General features: G+C 44.1%; 1 protein-coding gene across 1 annotated transcript in view; it reads left to right on the forward strand.

The window, feature by feature from the left end:
• Window positions 1-350: 350 nt before the first annotated feature.
• LMF2 (lipase maturation factor 2) overlaps window positions 351-19,183 on the forward strand; it is a 39,395-nt gene continuing 20,562 nt past the window's right edge. Inside the window, exons 1-7 of the mRNA XM_083183219.1 lie at window positions 351-584; window positions 6,800-7,053; window positions 10,418-10,446; window positions 10,535-10,731; window positions 14,489-14,667; window positions 15,687-15,819; window positions 17,545-17,676. Coding sequence (XP_083039345.1) covers window positions 491-584; window positions 6,800-7,053; window positions 10,418-10,446; window positions 10,535-10,731; window positions 14,489-14,667; window positions 15,687-15,819; window positions 17,545-17,676 — 1,018 coding nt within the window. The 5' untranslated portion in view covers window positions 351-490. The remainder of the gene's footprint in view (window positions 585-6,799; window positions 7,054-10,417; window positions 10,447-10,534; window positions 10,732-14,488; window positions 14,668-15,686; window positions 15,820-17,544; window positions 17,677-19,183) is intronic.

Below are 19,183 nucleotides of genomic sequence, written 5' to 3' on the forward strand. Positions count from 1 at the left end.
TACGTTGTCAGCGTAGCGTAGCCGGGCGCCTGGCTAACATATAAGTACCGTAACAGCTAATTAGCTCCTGACAAGTTACAGGTAGGGTTTGAAAAATGACAGTGAGGAGCTGATTGGCATGTACTTTATCACTTCAGGCTTAATAAAAATATGAGGTAGTTGCTTCCAGTCTGATACAATAGTTCCACTTTCCGGCATCACAATGATGCACTGGCTGCTTGTATCACGTAATTCCGTTTTTGTTTTAGCATTTTTATAAGAAAGCTGCTTGTGCTGACGCTGCCGTTATTGTTGCGCCTGCGCTAAGCTTTACATTAAGAAACCAGCGAGCAATCACATCACACCTCTACAGCGGTTACGGCTCAGATTACACGCATGCGCACCGACATGGGCGAGCGGCTGTGGGTAACGCGCATGTGTGCACCTTCTTCCACCACGTTGTGACTCACCAGACAGCTGCACCGATAGAGGCATTTGTGCTGCTGCGGATATGAGGGAGCAACGTTTTGCTCGGGGTGCCTTCCTATGGGGGCTGAGCGCCATCTATTTCTGTGCATTCCTTTCCTTGTACACGCAAATCCCAGGTAAGGGCATACATTCAGTGGTACGCATATGCTGCTGTGCATCTTCGGATTTTGCAGATGCAGGTGAAGATGTAGTGCTATATGTAGCGGCATTCTCAGCCTGTCGGCTATATGTATTTGTTCCGCACTTTGTTATTATAATAGCATTATATACTGATGATAGATAGCCACATTTTGCATTCAGTGACCATGCAACCTAAGATTGGTGGGTGATACAGTATTGCAACAGTTATGTATTTTGACACTTCATTTAAAAATTCTAATTTATTATGTATTATCAAACTTTTAAACATTGTTTAATCACCTTTTATGCATTGGCTTAAAGTAATAAGGGTGGTCAGGCACATTCATAAGACATATTCACTTAAGTTATTACTTATGCTTGTTTTGCTTTTTATTATTTTTGCTAGGATTCTGAGAAACGTTCTTGAGTACATTTTTCTTCTAAATAATATACATGAGTGTATGTATACCTTTTTTATGCTTGCATCCTACATTTCATTTAGCATAGAATATATTAAGGTACACTGTCCCGCAATGGTTCACATCCTAGTATTGTGCTTCTTTTGGCATGGAACATCTAAATTTCCTCAAGGCTACTGATAAGCAACTTTCCAATTCTCTGCAATCAAACTCCAGCATTGAGTCAGCATACACTTAATGGCCTGATTAATTTTCTAACCTCTCCTTTGAAATGGTAATTGCCTTCACCTTGCATTTCTAGTGACAGTATATAGTAAAACTATGTAGGCAAATTAATCTGCACACACACATTCACTTTGCACAGGCCTGAACTGGCAATTCTGGCATTTGTCAATTATGGCAGTCATCTAACATGAATCATGGGTTGATCTTCTACACTTTTGTTAAAATAGGCTGTGTAACCTGGTCTCCATCACACTCTTGCTTTTGGCAAATATTTGCATGTCACAGTAACTCCACTTTGTTTTTGGCTCCCGTTCACTGGGTCATTGCTGGCACCAGTAGATAATGTGTAGACATCCATGATCTACTCGCTGAGATTCCTGTGTATATCTTCAGGGTGAGGCAATTTTATTTTTTATTGCTGCTTTATGGGGCCTACACGCTTAGCAAATATACAGGTGCTTAGAAAATGCCCTTACTTCGCGCCGTATGTCACGGTATAGCGATGTGCAGCCCTGATAGATCGCACAGCGCTGACACATCGCTGTGTGCTGAGCGATCATGCTGAAGTTATCTAGCATCACTCAGAATGCTTCAGCATCGCTACGCGTGTAGGCCCCTTTACAGGATGCCCAAAGCAATGGAGGAGAGAGTGCGGAGGCCATGCTGCATGGCTCTTGCTAGCGATATCCTCTGTCGTTCCTCTACCCTGCCTCTGGTGTCACTGTCTGCTGTGGTGTTTGTGGCACAGGTCTGGTTTGCATATCAGTGCTGATATACAGACCATATACATGTATAGCATATGTAGTGCAAGAAGCACTACATCAGACAGCGACACCCCAGGCAGGGAAGAAGAACTGCATGGGTTTTCAAAGATGGCGAGTGCTAGAATGAACACTATCACTATTTATGAAGAAAAAGGTGGGAATCACGGGACCTCCCCGGAAATCTGTGGTGTGCACACTTACTAGTGCACTTGGTGATTCTTCACGTCAGTCTGCCCCCCCCCCCCCCCCCCCTCAGGGTAGGGTACAGCACCCAGCTAAAACAGCCTAGTGTGAACACTACTACTACACTGCTACCTACATTACAAATGTCTGTTTTTCACCTGAAAGTATAGCAGCTGACTTAGGGCCTTATTACACATAAATCGCTATTTGCAGTTTTTCGCTATTCTGCACAAGAACTTGGGGCAGCACGGACGGTGTATTGGTTAGCATTACCGCCTCACAGTGATGAGCCCATGGGGTCAATCCCCACCACGGGACTGAACTGTGCGGAGTTTGTATATTCTCCCCGTGCTTGCGTGGGTTTACTCCGGGTACTCCGGTTTCCTCACACAATCCAAAGATATACAGGTAGGTTAAATGGCTTCCAAAAAAATGTAACCCTAGAATGTGTGCGTGTACATGTGGTAGGGAATATAGATTGTAAGCTTCACTGGGGCAGGGACTGATGTGAGTGTTCAAAAATTCTCTGTAAAGCATTGCGGAATATGTGTGCGCTATATAAGAAACTGTTAATAAATAAAATAACGTGTTACATTTAGGAAAATGCATCCATAGTCTAATGCTGGGTACACACCAAAACGATTTGGATTGGATGCAAATAGTATGCAAATCGGATCGTACGATTTGCATACGATCCAATCCCCTCTGTATTCAGATGAATGGATCTTTTACAGATCCTACCTGCAGCAGGTAGGATCGGATTAGGATCCAATTCAGATCCAACCAAACGATTTTGACCAAATCTGCATCCAATCTGTCTGAATTGGATCCAGATTGATGGGATTGTGCCAAAATCGTTTTGGTGTGTACCCAGCATAAGGGGTGGTAACGTTGTGGTGACACGGCATGGGTTCGTTCTGGACAACGGGCGTGGCTGGACCACATTCAGCGGCTGAGTACTGCCTTATGCAGCTGCTATGATGGCAAAAATGGCGATCCAGCAACTGCCTTCGCAGCTAAGCTTTGCAAGCAAAGTGCTACCCTAAATATGCGAGTGCTTCTTTATCCAGCGATGTGTTCTCATCTATGCGATTGCAAGATTGTGCACTGGCATCTCAGGAAGGGACCCGGCCATGCCCTCTGCGTGTCAGCCTCCCGCATGCTAGTGGAAGAAGTTGTAGTTTTTCGAATTTTCCCAAAACTGTAAACTCATGCTGAATTAGGCCCCTAGAGCAAAGGGACTGTATAAAGTTAGATAAATGCTGTCAGATTTTTGTGGTTGGCCTGACAATCGGATGATTTTTCGAGAATTTGTAGGTACGAATATCTCAGCACCTTATACACATGAAACTACAAGAAGAATTACATAGTTATTGGAAAATAAAGGAAATCTGGTGAGATTGAGAATTCAAGCACGCTGCTTAATATCAGGAGATTGTGGCTGAGATTTTTGAATGTTTGTGGTTTATCTTTGAAACGACAAAATGATTGCTTGTGCACACTATATGATGAATCAGCCCAATGTCCCAATTATTGTAAATCTGCCTGTTAATTGTATACCTAGCTGAATAAGGTGATTTCAGCCTGTGATTAAAAATAGGAAAAATTGCATGTATATCATGGTGCAAATATTTCATGTTTCCTCCTTTTTAGGTTATTTTAATAGGAGATCTTGGCTGGAGGGTGGTGGGAGAGTCTGTTATTTGAAAACTCAGGTTACTGCTCTATATTTACTTTTCAGAGAAAACTGGAATTAATCAATGTTAAGACATTTTCACAAATAATGCTTAATGTACATCCTACCTTTCTACCTCACTATAGCATATCCCTTAGAGCAGTGGTTCCCAAACTGTGTGCCATGGCTCCCATTGGTGCCTCAGGACACTTGCAGGAGTTCCAAGGGTTGGTGGTCCAGGACCAATTCAAATTATTTATGATAAATTATTTATGGACAAACCAGCACTGGTGGCTGCCAATCATAACATATGTTTACAAACAAACAGAAGCAAATCCTACCCTTCAACTCATAACTGAACCAAAGAATCACATATAAACACAATCTACTTCATTTTATATTTATTTTGTATTAATTGGATGTATTACTTTGGCGAGCTCTGTTTCAATGCTCATGAGAACAAAGTATAAGTACACTTGGAAATATGGCATCAGGAAACAGTTGAACCAACCCCATAGACCTATAAGCATAGGCAAATCTAGAATTATGGTAATGGGTGGTCCCAGATCTAGACATAATAGCAGGGGGACCTTTGCGCGGTGTAGACGCGTGGCAAAAATGGGGCGTGGCCTCATGGGAAGGAGGCGTGGTGGTATTACACTTTAGACCATACACAGTAATGCCCATTACACATTTTAGCAAACTCCGTAATACCCATTACACATAAAGCCACACGCCATAATGCCCATTACACATTGTGCCACACATCATGATGCCCATTACATACTATATAACAAACCTTAATGCCCATTACATATTTGCCACATAAGTGCTGCTTAACTACGTGCTCATTGCTAGGGGGTTCTTGCTTGATGGCACCATAGTACCCATTACACATGATGCCGCACACTATAGTACCCATTACACATGATGCCGCACACCATAGTACCCATTACACATTACCGAATGCCCCCACATACCGCCACTTGTAGCGTCCCTTAAGCAATGCCCCCAACAGTGCCACTTACTGTAAATTTTTATAATAGCCTTCGCTGCTGCTGCTGCAGGAAGAGATGGAGATCGGTGCAGCTGCTTTTATGGAGAGAGGAGCAGAGCGCAGCGCAGATCACGCTCCCACTCCCCTCCTGGTGTCCCCTCTAGCCGAGTGGACATTTGAAATATTGTGCGCGCCGTTGTTGTGCGTGACGTCGGGGGAGCACGCCGGGCACAGGCACCACATGATTAAGGGGGGGGGGGGGCTGAGGTGAAAGCGGGGAGAAGAATTGGAGTGAAAGCTGCAGGGGTGACAGTCATTGACAGCTGGGCAGAGAGCAGGGGGCTGCCCAGCTGTATTCAGAGCACTGCAGGTCACGTCTGTTTGAAAAAATACCCCTTTCACAACAGAAAATGCAGGGATTTACCCGGGAATATGGTCCCAGGATCATGCAGGGACATTCCCAGGCTGACCCCTTATACACCAGCCCCTTAGTCCCTGCATTTTCTGGTGTGAGGGGGAGAGACAAACACTCCCCTCTCCCTACCCCCCCTTTAACCAACCAGCTATATCTTCGGAACCAACTGACCCATTTGCATGTGACCAGTATCATATTGAAGAACTTTTGAATTGGCTTCGAATGATTTTGGTACCCTGAAACTGGGCTGTTTGGTTCCAGAGAAATCTGCCCTCAAAGAACATAAACAGTCATGAAATTACATTTAAGAAATGAAAAAAACAAACAAACTGTTTAACCTCAATATCCCTGGAACCAATTAACCCATATGGATCCAGCCTGGTATCAGATTGAAGGCCCAACGATTTGGGTTCGACGTAGATCAACCTCGAACTTCAGTGATGCCGAAAGGGGATCTGGCAGCCGTTGAACTGGGTGGGGGTCGGAATTAGCGGGTTCCATGTTATCCTATGGGGAAAACGTTCCAGCTTTGCCTGGCAGTATCTCCGGTTCCCAGGGGGCTAGAGACACGGGGCTGGGCTCGTTGGAAAGCCCTATCCCTCAGCTACAAGGGATTAGCTGGGCTAATGGGTGGTCCGGTGCACCCCTGGACCACCCCCTAGATTTGCCTATGCCTATAAGTGATGAAATCACTAGGATACAACTGCTTTTATGTCAGGTCATACAATTGTATTTCAGGCATAGGCAAGTCAGGATAAATGCGTCATAATGTGTAGTACAGTAGGAGCCCCTCTCAACTATCTTCCTTAGGCCATGGCTCAGCATGGCTAGTCATGGCTATCCTATTGTTTTCAGCTGCAATACAATACACAGAACAATACAGTAGGGCAGGGGTTCCCAATCTTTTTCTAATCACGGCACCCTAGAGTATCAGAATTTTTCCAAGGCACCCCATGGCCCCAAAAAATATATATCAAATTAAGTAGGTTGTGTTTATATGTGCTTCTTAGGTTCAGTTATGTGGTAAAGGGCAGGATTTGGTTCTGATTGTACACATTTTAGGATTGACAGCCACCAGCACTGGTTTTGTCCAGAAATAATTGACCATAAATAATTTGAATTGGTCCTGGACAACCAACCCGAGGCACCCCTGCAAGTGTCCCAAGGCACCCCAGGGAACCTAGGCGCACAGTTTGGGAACCACTGCAGTAGGGGATTAGCAGAGTAATCCAATTACTCACTTAATCCTATTATAGGGATAGATGACAGTGGCTCCATCTGTAGTATATGGATTGCCACATTGTTCAGGCTTTCATTGGAGCTCATCTGTGAGGAGACAAATGGCAATTGATTGCTAAACCCCAGTTTGGACTCATTTGAGTTTACGGTATAACAAACATTTGCAGCAAAGAGAACATTTGCCAGGGTACAGCTTTAACTTCTGTAACTGCAAGTGTCTAATTTTATATCCAAGGTTGTCAGAATTATATCTGCATTATACATGACATGTCATAACTTCTATATCCCCTCCAGGACTTTATGGCCGTGATGGAATCTTGCCGGCATGGAAGAAGCTCCGATTCACTGGTAAAAGTTTATGGGAGCAAATGAAAGACTCCCCTACATTGCTCTGGTTAGGCCCGCATCTGGGGCTGGACACTGAGCAGGGCATGGAATTGATTTGCTTACTTGGCGCTCTCCTTTCCTTTGGGGCGCTGATTTTTAACTGGCTTCGTGATAGTGTCGTTTTTCTTCTGCTCTGGATACTCTACCTGTCTCTCTATCAGGTATGTCATATCTTTTTGTTTTGTGTGCGTTTTTGGATTAGAAGATATCAGAACTGCTTAACCCTCCCCTTGCTTTATATTCTGGAAAGCTCCGAAGCTAATGATTAAATGCGGTTGTTTTTTTTCATAATGATGTCATGATAAATTCTTCATTAGCCTTATTTATATCTAATAGAAAATAAGCGGTTATGTTTAGTTTAGTTAAATATTCCGAAAACCATGTTTTATTCCCCCATACTTACCTTGTCCCCTAATGTCCACGGTGGCCTCCGGGATTCTCTTCAGTGGCATCTCTGGTCCCAGGGGTGCATTCCGCGAATTCAAAAATACTTGTGGTCCCGAGCATCTTGAATAAGGGATACTCAACCTGTACAAACAACCATTTTCTCCCACATGCAGGAAAACAAACAATAGTAATTCGGACAAATTGGTAAAAGCCATTTCATTTAGCAAACTAATCATGAACAATCATTTTTAGCCATTTTCCAGTGTACAACAGATAATTTACAAACACTTTATACACAATGGTGTAAATTTGAGTTCACTTGTTCAGGGTTTGTTGTTAGTTTGACTTTAAAAGCAGCAATGGTAAGGTTCCAATACACTAGGGCAGCGGTGGGGAACCTCCGTCCCGCAGGCCGTATATGGCCCCCGCAGCCGGTCTGTGTGGCCCACCTGGCATCTGTGCAGGGAGTCAAGTACAGGGGAAATCTCACGACAGCTACTGACCTCTTGCGAGATTTCCCCTTTACTTGACTCCCTGCACAGCCACCGGACCACACAGACAGGCGACTCTTAAACTGCGGCAGCCGCCGGTGTGTGGGACGGCTGCTGCAGGGCAATCTGTAACTTTTTAATATATGGCCCCCGAGGCATTTCCCCCCTATACAAACGGCCCTTGGCCCCTAAAAGGTTCCCCACCCCTGCACTAGGGCAATAAATTCAATGAAAAGTGACAAAATCTCATGGGTATGACATCAGTCCCATGCGCAACGCATCGGAGCCTCAAGATCGGAAGTGCTGCTTTAAAGTTATGTTGCCTCGCCAAACCTCTCAGCATGATTGCGTACCATACATTGTATGCAAAAGTACTGCATATGGTGTAACCGAACATATGCAGTGGATTGCGGGCGACTTCTACCTTCAGAGAAGTCGCCCTAATGTACGTGCACCTTTTTAGAGGTTTGTCCCTGACTCTATCCTGCTAGTCCTCAAACAAGTGCTGAACCTTTGATGAAAAAAAGCATTGAGTAGTTATCAGACTTCAGATGAAACTTCCTGACGCAACAGCTGGCATGGGTCCATGTACTATATCGCATAACCTGATCTAATGCTGAGATTTTTTTTTTTTTTTTTTTTTTTTTTAATTATTTGTTTATTGATTTTTGAAAAAGTGGAATGAACAACATTTGGTAATGTGGACAGCAAATCAGAAAATACAGTGCCGATGTAATTGGAGTGGGTCCTTAAACCTTATACAATAACAAATCAGCAAAACCCGTAAAATCTTGTCCCTAAACAGGTCTCACATCTGGTATATATAACACTTAAACTACACAAAAGACAAACACAAGGGAGGAGGGGGTGGGAGGAGAGTGGGGGGAAGGAATATAGGGAGGGAGTACGGTTGGGGCTTCTGCGAATTTGAAAGCCTGCTATTTAATTGTTGTCTGAAAACAGTCGTGAAGACTTAAACTCCAACCACGGATACCACGTAGCTGTAAACTCCTGAGTCCGCTCAGGCGGCACCCTCAGGTCCTCCATTGACATATACATGTCTATACGAGCAAACCATTCTTTTATCGTGGGGGGGGAGGTGGTTCGCCAGCGTACTGGTATGACCGCTTTGGCGGCACTATTAAGAAATTTCAGTAAGGATTTTTTATAGGTCTGAATTGATCCGGGGTACATATTAAGTAGCCAGAACGAGGGAGTAGTAGGAATTTCGTTACCAACTATGGACTTAGCAATGGACAGTACTTGATCCCAGAAGGGGCGGAGTAGTTTGCATTCCCACCATATGTGTAGAGGGGAGCCTATCTCTTCATTACATCTCCAACATGTGTCCGGTACTCCGGGGATCATCTTTGCTATTGTAAGTGGGCATCTATACCAGCGTGAGAGCACTTTAAACTGAGTTTCGATCACTGAATAGCTGGTAGAGCTGGCAAATGTAGCCTGGAATATTTTTGTCCAGGTCTCTTCTGTTAAGTCAATGGGGAGGTCTCTACCCCAGGCAGAGGCATATTTAGGTAGGGCAGTATATTTGTGCTCAATTAGAAGACCATAACCTCTTGAGAGGAAATGCGCCGGGCGAGATGGTGAGAGGCACATATACTCAAAAGGGGTCAGAGCTCTGTTGGCAGCCGTGCGCACCTCCTTACCCTGTGCATAATGTTTTAATTGCAAATATCTCCAAATCTCGGATGAGGGCAACCCCCATTTGTCTTGTATAGCAGGGAAAGGCATCACTCTTCCCCCCTCCATCAGCTGGCCCACCCTCTTAATCCCGTGGCTTTTCCATGTATCAAATGCGTGGCTGGCAACTCCTGGGGGGAACTCAGGATTATCGAACAATGGAGTAAGCGGGGAGAGCTGGGAAGATACGCAGGAAAGTTTCCTTAGTTTATTCCAACAGGTCATGGTGGGGCCTATTGTAGGGTGTGATATGACCCGGACCTTAGGTTGCCAAGGGTAGTGTTCAATAGGTGTGGGTAGGGATTCATTTTCCAGGTGAACCCATTGCTTAATGTCAGTTGCTCGCGACCACTCCAACACCCTACCTAATATAATGGCGTCATAATAAACTGAGAAGTTTGGTAGTTGAAGTCCACCCATGTGTTTCCTTCTAAAGAGTATTGCGTGTTGGAATCGCGGTCTCTTATTACCCCATACAAAGGATCTGACCGCATTATGTAGGTCACGGAACCATGTTTTTGGGACCTGGATAGGTAATGTTTGTAGAAGGTATAGGACCCTGGGGAGTACATTCATTTTGATTACGCTAATTCTACCTAGCCATGAGAGGCGTTTATTCCCCCAGCTTCTAAATTCAGTACGGATTGTGAGTAGTAGGCGTTTAAAGTTTAATGCTGAGATATTTTAGTCACATCAATAGGTACATGTAACTAATTAAATAAGTCAGTGCTTTATATACAGTATGTGCAAAAACCGCTAAACTTGGAAACCTGACATTAGATTTTAATCAGGCATATTTCTGTTTGTTTTAAGTGGAGGTTTATTTTGCTTTGCAATTGCATTTTTATTGATATTTGTTTATAAATGTAATACTTCAGTAAATGTTTGCAAAGTAAAGGTTATACTCATGTTGTTCACATTTATATCTCACTCTTGTCCCTTGCAGGTTGGACAGGTGTTCCTTTACTTCCAGTGGTAAGTCTTTGGTAAGCCATCTTGTGTCCTTATGAAAACGTTAGCGAGTGAGAAAAAACATAATGTATTGGCTTATGTTCTATTTCAGGGATAGTCTTTTACTAGAAACTGGGTTTCTGGCTGTGCTGGTAGCACCCCTACATGCATTGCGCTCAAAGACCAATGTCTGGGGTCCTCAAGATGGCATCACTTTCTGGCTAGTTCGATGGCTGCTGTTTAGGCTTATGTTTGCATCTGGAGTCGTGAAACTAACCAGCCGATGCCCCACATGGTGGGGACTCACAGGTATGACCAGTTGTATAAGTAAAGTTCTGTTTTACTGTATGTACTACATTGTGGAATCAGCCATTTTTAAGTCTATAGTCCATAAATTCACTGGGAGCACTGCTGAATCACAGCTTGGAAGAGCCTTCATACTCTTGGTTCAACCTACAAAGTTTTGGTTTGTACTATGTCAATTTCACTTGCAATCTGTGGCTAATATTATTTAATGTGCTTCTAATATTATTATTTCATTTTACTGCTCTTTCAAATCCCCTTGTGACTTCCTCCAAATTAGAGATGGCTGAATGCAGATAAGCAATATGTCTGTTTTCTACTCCTGTCACTATAAATGACAATTTAACATTTGTGTTCTGCTTTCGCAGTGTATCTTTCTCTCCTCTCCACACTTTTTTTTTTGGTACTTGTTTCCTAGCACGGCCAAAATCGCGGGCATCGGGTGTGATTTTTAGTGGTGTACGACGCGACCGACGTGATGCCCCCGATTTTCCCATTGAAATGCATTGAAAAAAGTCAATATCGCGTCGGTCGCGTCGTATGCGGCTAAAAAAGGCTGAAATGGTCCAGACGCGATTTCCCCCGATTTCCCCATAGGGAACAATGTTAAATGCCTCAATTTACTCGCGATGCCCCCGATTTCCCATAGGAATCAATGTTAAATGGCTCAATTGACCCAAATCATCATAGGGAACAATGGTAAATGGGCCAGAAAACCCAAAAAACACCCCTGAACAGTGAAATGTCCCCCCAAAAGTAGTTGACGCCACCCCACGATCAACGCGAACCCGAAGTGTGGCGAGCACAGCGAGCCCGCGAGGGGCGGCGGTACGCGTCCTCCGACCTTTTCATACCCCCACTATCCACGTCGGCGTGGAGTTGAGAATAGAATAGTGTGGCGAGCCCGAAGCGTGGCGAGGGGACGCGGATACCTGTGAAAGCCCGCGAAGGGACGCGTTTACCCGTGAAGGTATCTGCGTCCCCTCGCGGGGCTCGCCACGCTTCTGGCTCGCTGCGCTCGCCACACTATTCTATTCTCAACTCCATGCCGACGTGGATAGTGGGGGTATGAAAAGGTCGGAGGACGCGTACCGCGGGCTCGCTGCGCTCGCCACGCTTCGGGTTCGCGTTGATCGCGGGGTGGCGTCAACTACTTTTGGGGGGACATTTCACTGTTCAGGGGTATTTTTTGGGTTTTCTGGCCCATTTACCATTGTTCCCTATGATGATTTGGGTCAATTGAGCCATTTAACATTGATTCTTATGGGAAATCGGGGGCATCGCGGGTAAATTGATGCATTTAACATTGTTCCCTATGGGGGAATCGCGGGCATCGCGTCGGTACCATCGCACCCGATTTTTTTAGTGCATGCGATGGCCGCGATGCCCCCGATTTTTCCTCCCGATGCCCACGATCATGATCGTTGTGGCCGTGCTAGGAAACAAGTACCTTTTTTTTTTTTTTTGGGACTATGTTTTAAGACTTTGTAAAGGTACATCTGTTATTATGATTTATAATGTGATATTGCCTCTTGTTGTGTTCTATATAGTTCTATTCCTCTGATCTCTTCTGCGCCAAGAAGTCACTGACTGAGTTCCAGACAAGTCCACTTCAGTCTCCCAATTATTTCTGTTCAGCGCAGGTGGACACTGGGGACCGTGTGGTATGGTGTCTTAGAAGACCTGGGTACCAAGGAGTTAAACCTCTTGATAGTGTAGAAGAGGCTCCTCTCCCTTATACAGATGGAGCAGCTCTCAGAGCTGCTCCTGGCGATTCAATCGCCGCCTTTCGCCATGCGCCATAAGGGGGCGCATGAGTGCCCCGTTCTGATCGAGCCTGCTGCCGCGAGAAAGGAACTCGTGTGCGTGAGAGACGCTCGCTCGTCCCGGTCAGATGCAGCGCCTCTCTGCCAGCCTGCGCCAACTTAGGGAATCAGGCGATGCCTTGAGCTGGCTGAGAGGCACTCCATCTGTAAATCACCCGCTCACAAGTTAACAGTTTCTTTTGTGCCTGTCAAGGAACAGCAGCTTTTATATTTACATTGATCATTCAGCTGCGTCTTCTGTTGTGCTTCTGCTAAATGCTCCACCACCTTCTCCTGGTAACTGCTCTGATCATCAGGGAGTTCGAAGTGGTTGGCGGACCTGGTGGTGCTGCTCAGTCTTCTGAGCCATTGCTAGACCACCAGGGGTCTCCTTGTAAATGCTGCATACGGAGAGCTTTCCTGCAGGTCCCTGAGGATTCAGAAAGGATTGGTCCTTTTGCAGTAGCTCCACCCCCTCCCCCAACCCCTTTGCTGTGTCCTGACCTAGGTTCTCTGCCAAGGTTCTTCTTTCTCCTCCCCCTTTGCTAGGTTTGGCCCGTGCATGGAGTATTTGCTGCCCTCTTATACCTCAATGTCCCTGGTTATACTGTCCCCCTCCTTACTTTGTTGGAGATTGGGAACTCAAGTGCTTGACTTTATTTCTATTTCTTGCATATATCTATGTGATTTTACAAGATTGTGACTTGAGAATTCTGCACTAGGTGTACTTGCACTTCAATTACAGCTCTCTTACTACGATCTATACCCGCATCTCTTATCACTTGTGTTCATTCATCTCTACCACTAACAAAGTGGAGAAAAAGTGGAGCGCTAAAGATTGGATCAATATGGTACAATTATATACGTGGTTTTATTTACTTAATAATAAGTGGATTTAAAGCCACTTTGTAGGTATAAAATATTTCACACAATAATACATATAGACATAGTTGAGCAAAATACAAAAAAATTTTAAGGATAAAAAAATAAAGAAAAGGAATATTAAATGGTACATATAATAAAATGCAAATTAGGGTAATACTTATGGCATGGATTCCCTTGATAGTGTCCTTTTATGGAGGTACTTGTGAATGCTGGATTTTAGCGTCCTGAGGCTAGATAGTGGTGGGGTCCATATACATTGCCGGATGGAGGAGCGCTGCAGGAAGATGGTAACCCAAGAGATGGTGGGTGTCCTCAATGATAGTATGCGTCCTTGTAATCTTTATTGTGCAGGTGGTGGTGTCCCAAGTTTGAATTATAGAAGAATTTTTTGCCCTGTGGACGATCCAGATATAAAGCAGGATAGTACTCCAAGACAGGGTATCCGATTACAGCCAGTAAACCCAATAAAATCAGCAGGTTAACCTGGTCAAGCGACCCGGTTCCAATTCACACTGATAGAGGAGGCAGTGCTTAGAGCTCCAAACACTGCTTCCTCCCTCGCCCCAATGCTGCCCCACCCCTGCTCGATGTCAGCGAATCGGCAATATTGGCGATGAATAGAGAAAATGTATGGTTGCACCGGGACTGAACCGCTTGAAAGTCCCGGTGCGACCCTGCATTTTGTGTCTCCCTGTGGGCCAGATGTACTAAGCCTTGAGAAGTGATCAGGCGGACAGTGTTAAACTACCAACCAACCACCTTCTGTCATTTTTTTTTTTTAAACACTGCATTTAACATGGCAGGAGCTGATTGGCTGGTACTTTACTTCTCTCCACTTAATCATTTTCCGAGTCTTAGTACATCTGGCTGCCTGAGAGTACAACAGGCAGGTCGGCATAAACTACATTGTTCGCAGGAAAAGGGCTTATAAATACGAATGGTAAATGTTATACAGGAACATTTGTTTCCCAGTTGCATCCATATGATGCTGAAGTTCAATACATTATTTGTGAGACCGTTTTATCGTTAGTGGACACTAATACCTGCCTTCTTTATTCACCTGTCTTTTCTAGCACTAACTTACCATTATGAGACCCAGTGTATTCCAACTCCAGCTGCCTGGTATGCTCATCAGCTCCCTGTGTGGTTTCAGAAGCTGTCAGTGGTGGCTACCTATGTGATAGAAATTGGGATACCATGGCTTTTCTTCCTTCCTTCACGGAGGCTGGCTGTCTTCTCATTTTGTGCTCAGGTAAGCAGCTATGCACATCCACAGAGTTCAGAATATAATCTATTGCAGATAATGGTTATTTTCTATATGCCATTTACTGTGTGTGTGTGTGTAAATATATATATATATATATTATTCTAATTTATTTATTCTTTGTTTTTTATTACCATTTGCTAGTTTTTAGAATTTTTTTTTTTCTATGTTGGGAGTGTAGCGGACTTTCAACAGAAAGCAAATTCTGTTCTCCTCTGCTCTATTTATAATAGAACATAATTCTTTAGATGATCACTTGACTGGGGTCTGTAAATGATGAAAACAGTGTGAAGTCGTACATTTGAATTCTTGTAGCTAAATTGGACACTCATACTGTCACTTGTGCGAAGTCCATTTAAGACTTGACATGCAGTACATCCATCTGGTCCATTTCTCCGCGCACATTTAACTACAGATGTGTCCTCGTACAACTAGGCCCAACATGCTGTGTGACATAAGATGCTTGGTGAGTGGGCAGGTCCCATGCGTATATGCTAGTGCCGGGTGTCTTTTTTTTTTTTCTCCATATATGCATCTTGGTTGCAGTGTGGTTCAACCTATGACATCTCAAATTAATTAGCACAGTCTCCTGGTATGACACTAGTATATCTGTGCGCAAATGAGTTTGCATACAAAGCATTTTAAAAAAGCAGCTTCTTGTGCATCATAGTACTTCGTATACAGATTCAGACTCTGTCACCCACGCAGGTATACAGGGGTCACATATCAAATTAAATATAACATTTTTGGGTAAAAACTCAAAAGTTGCCTAGCGCTAGCAGAGCCACGTGAGACCGTGCCTGCATTGGAGAGTGCTGTAATAATGTGTAAACACACATCTGTATGTTTCCCTGTTTATCTTGTGTAATGCTTTCTCCCCAAGTCTCTTCTCCAGGCTGTATATTTTTAAATGTATGCGCCTGTGTGTGCACTTGTGAATATAGAAGTATTTTTTTCGGGCATAATATGTCTTTATTAACTTGTTTCTTCATATATTTTTTTTAAAGGTTCTGCTGCAGGTTCTCATCATACTCACTGGGAATTACAACTTCTTTAACCTGCTGACTCTGGTTCTCTGCTTTTCTCTCTTGGATGACCATAGTTTAAAACCTGATCAGAAGGGAAAGAAAGCTCAGAAAGGTGACTACCGCGGCGCATTTGCCTCCTTTTTATATACTCTTGTCTCATCTATATCCATGCATCTGTATTCCATCCCTTTCACTGTTCTGACCACAAACAGGTATACAATAATAAAATGGTCAAAATCTACTCATTTGGTAGGAACTTCCTGCTTATACGTTGTCCAAACTCTCTAAACTCAATACTTTTGCATCCAAATAAACCAGCTTTGGGCGTAAGGCGCTTCGCACTATGCCAAAGTGCTCCCACACCTGACCGAACGCTTTAGGATGTCCCCATTGTTTCTTCAGTGTCCCTCATGAATGAAAGAAAGTACAGTAGGCTTTATGAACTTACCATTAAATCCCATTTGCTGATTTCTAGAGACAGGATTATATGTAAAAAAACTTAAAATATGCATGAAAAGTGTTAAAATATGCTACATAAAAAAATAAAGTAATTAACTTTATTTATTTAAAAATCAGCATACAATTAGTTGCAAATAAACCTCAAAAATAGGCCCACCGCATCTGCAGATGTCAGTATGCTGGCTGCTACAGCTTACTGCAGTGTCCAAAGCTCTTCTTGCATCAACTGCACAGACCCTCATCTCCAGCGCCGATGGATCAAATGTCAGCATAGCGTGTGAGGGCGGCGCAGTGGAAGGCTTCCTCCCTGCGCCGCATACTCACTGTGACACACCATTTTCTCCATGCCGTGTGATGTCACAACCCTTCTGCCCTCCTCCTCTGCTGCAGAAGTCTGTCTCTTGGTGTAAAGTCCCAGGCCAGGGGCAGGCAAAGGTTCAGGAGCTTCGTAATGGCATCCGCCCTGACTGACTTTTATCAACCTGGATTGGCAGCCTAGAGCAGTGTCAGACATAGCGTACATCCAAGGTTCCCCACTCTGTGCACATATTGCCCCAGCCTGCACACTCTACCACTACCTGGCCAGCAGCAGCAGGGAAAAGCAGTGGTGTGACTCGCGGGTGGGAAGAGGGCGGGGCCTAAAATATGCACCATCACTAGATTTTAGGTAAAATATGCATAACCTGTGAGAATGGGCAAAATATGCAAATGCATATAATCCTTTCTCTACTGATTTCATTGAGGAATGCTCCTGTCTTGGTTTGTTTGTCAACGTGTTATTTGTTTGTCGGTTTTCCCTCTTTCAAAGTGGATACTCACATGACTGATATGTCAGGAAAACAGCAGTCACACTGACAGAGCTGTCAATCAAGATAAACGTAAACACTTAATGATCAGCCACTCCATGTGCCCCGATAAAGGATCCCCGAGTATGACATTAGACCCCACAGAAAGTGTTCAGACACATATGGCATGCACACCCACTGACAGGCTCACAATATACCCTCCCCTTGCTTGAATTGCCAGTGTATCATCCAGTGTTACCCAGCATTACGGGTTTTCATTTATGCTTGGGGGCTTTGGCTGAAGTAACTGATTGCTAGAATAGGTTGCTGGGATATGGAGGGGGAGGAGCCAGGATGATGTGCAGTTTTTTTCTTAAAGCACCAGGGTTAGTCACACCATTTAGCATACCCCCAGTGTTTCTCCAGTGTCACCCATGAAATTAGAGAGCGGGATTAAACGGCAAGTACCAAAATCCTACTTTTTACAGGTAAATATTGCAAATGAACCCACACTTAACCCTAACATAGAATGCAAACCAAAAACATACATAGCAGTATTTCTTGAACAATCCTGTTTCTTTTTCTATATACAGGTCGTATATTTTCAATGAAATCTTTGGTTGTGCTCCTGGAGCTCATTGTTTTTGCATTACTTGCTTTCTGGACTAAAACATACTTTGATCTTCAAATCAATTGGCAGAAGTATCATGTGGAAACTAGAACAGGTAGGTGGCCATTGAACATTTTTAATGTGTCTGACATTTACCCTGTAGTACAATGAACTTGGGTTTCCATTGAAGATTGAATTTAGCTGTAATTCAAAGTGATCAAGAGTGGATGCAACAATATTTTTAGATTAGGCGTAGCATTACAGCAGTTTTCTTTTTATGTTCATCATGAAAATCTATCTGGTGTAAAAGTCAGTATAATAGCCATCAGGCAGGACTTTCAATAAGTGTGTGCGTCCAAGGACCCCGTGCCCCATTTCCCTGCCTGATCTCTATATAAACCGCAGCTCTCCCAGCGAATGCTGCATCGAGAACCCACCCACAATTTTTAGACTGAGGTGATACAGGTTCTTTGTGCATACACTACAAATTGGGACAGTAATTAGGATCTGTATAAAATGGGTCTGGATTATTAGGTCGACAGTCAATGGGTCAACTTATGAAAAGGGTCAAAATTGACCAAAGGATTTTTTTTTGTGTGTGTGTCTATCGGCATGGTCATCGTATTCGTGTACGGTACCTCACTGCGATAGGCACACTGCTATATTCTCACTCTGGATTTTGAAGTAAGACGGTAAAAAAAAAAAAAAAAATGACTGGAAAACTAGTGTCTACCTTTTCATGTGTTGACCATCGACATGTTATCCTGTTGTCAATGTTGACCCAGACCAAGCTAACATAATTTTTCATGTGTCGACCTATTAACTGTAGACCTAGACTAGTGATTTTCAACCAGTGTGCCATGTGCCGCGGCCAGTTGACAGGTGTGCCGCGGGACATCGGGTCACAGGGACTCACCAGGACAGGAGATGGGGGAGGACAAGCGAATCGTCCTCGGCGCGGCGATGTGTGCGCCGCAGCGCTGACCTATGAAGCTGATGCCGGGACGTGCCTGTGCGCATTAGGTCATCCTATGTGTTGCAGGCACCAGACGTGTCCCGGCACATGCGCAGAAGGCCGCCACAGAAGGGACTGGACGGGAGCCATTTTACAAGTGTGCAATGTATGTGTTGAATACCTGTCCCGGAATTACAAAGGAGGGGCATTTACTGTGTGGCATTTTTAAGGGGAGCTGGTGCTCGGAATAATAAAGGAGTACCAGGTATGTGGAATAACTAAGGGGGGGGGGGGGGGGGCAGGTGTGTGGAATTACAATGAGGTATAATTATGCTGTGGGGGCAAGTGTGCTTAATTACAATGGGGACATGTGTGTATAATTACGCTGTGGGGGCAGGTCAATATCGCAGGTCAATATGTCAGTATTTGTTATTACTTGTCTTATATTTGATTAAAAACTGTTGGTGTGCCTTGGCAATTTTAATGTCTTGTCCGGTGTGCCGCGACCTGAAAAAGGTTGAAAATCACTGACCTAGACGGTATCAACCGGATACAGTATCAGACCAAGTAAAATGTGGACCTTGTGCCTCAATTAGGGTGCATTTGTAGTGTGTGCATGGGTTTAGCACTACTGTTTGTGTATGAAATCTGTTCAAAGAGGTTGAAT

Source organism: Crinia signifera, chromosome 4, assembly GCF_055691185.1.
Source record: "Crinia signifera chromosome 4, ASM5569118v1, whole genome shotgun sequence".
NCBI classification, from domain to species: domain Eukaryota; kingdom Metazoa; phylum Chordata; class Amphibia; order Anura; family Myobatrachidae; genus Crinia; species Crinia signifera.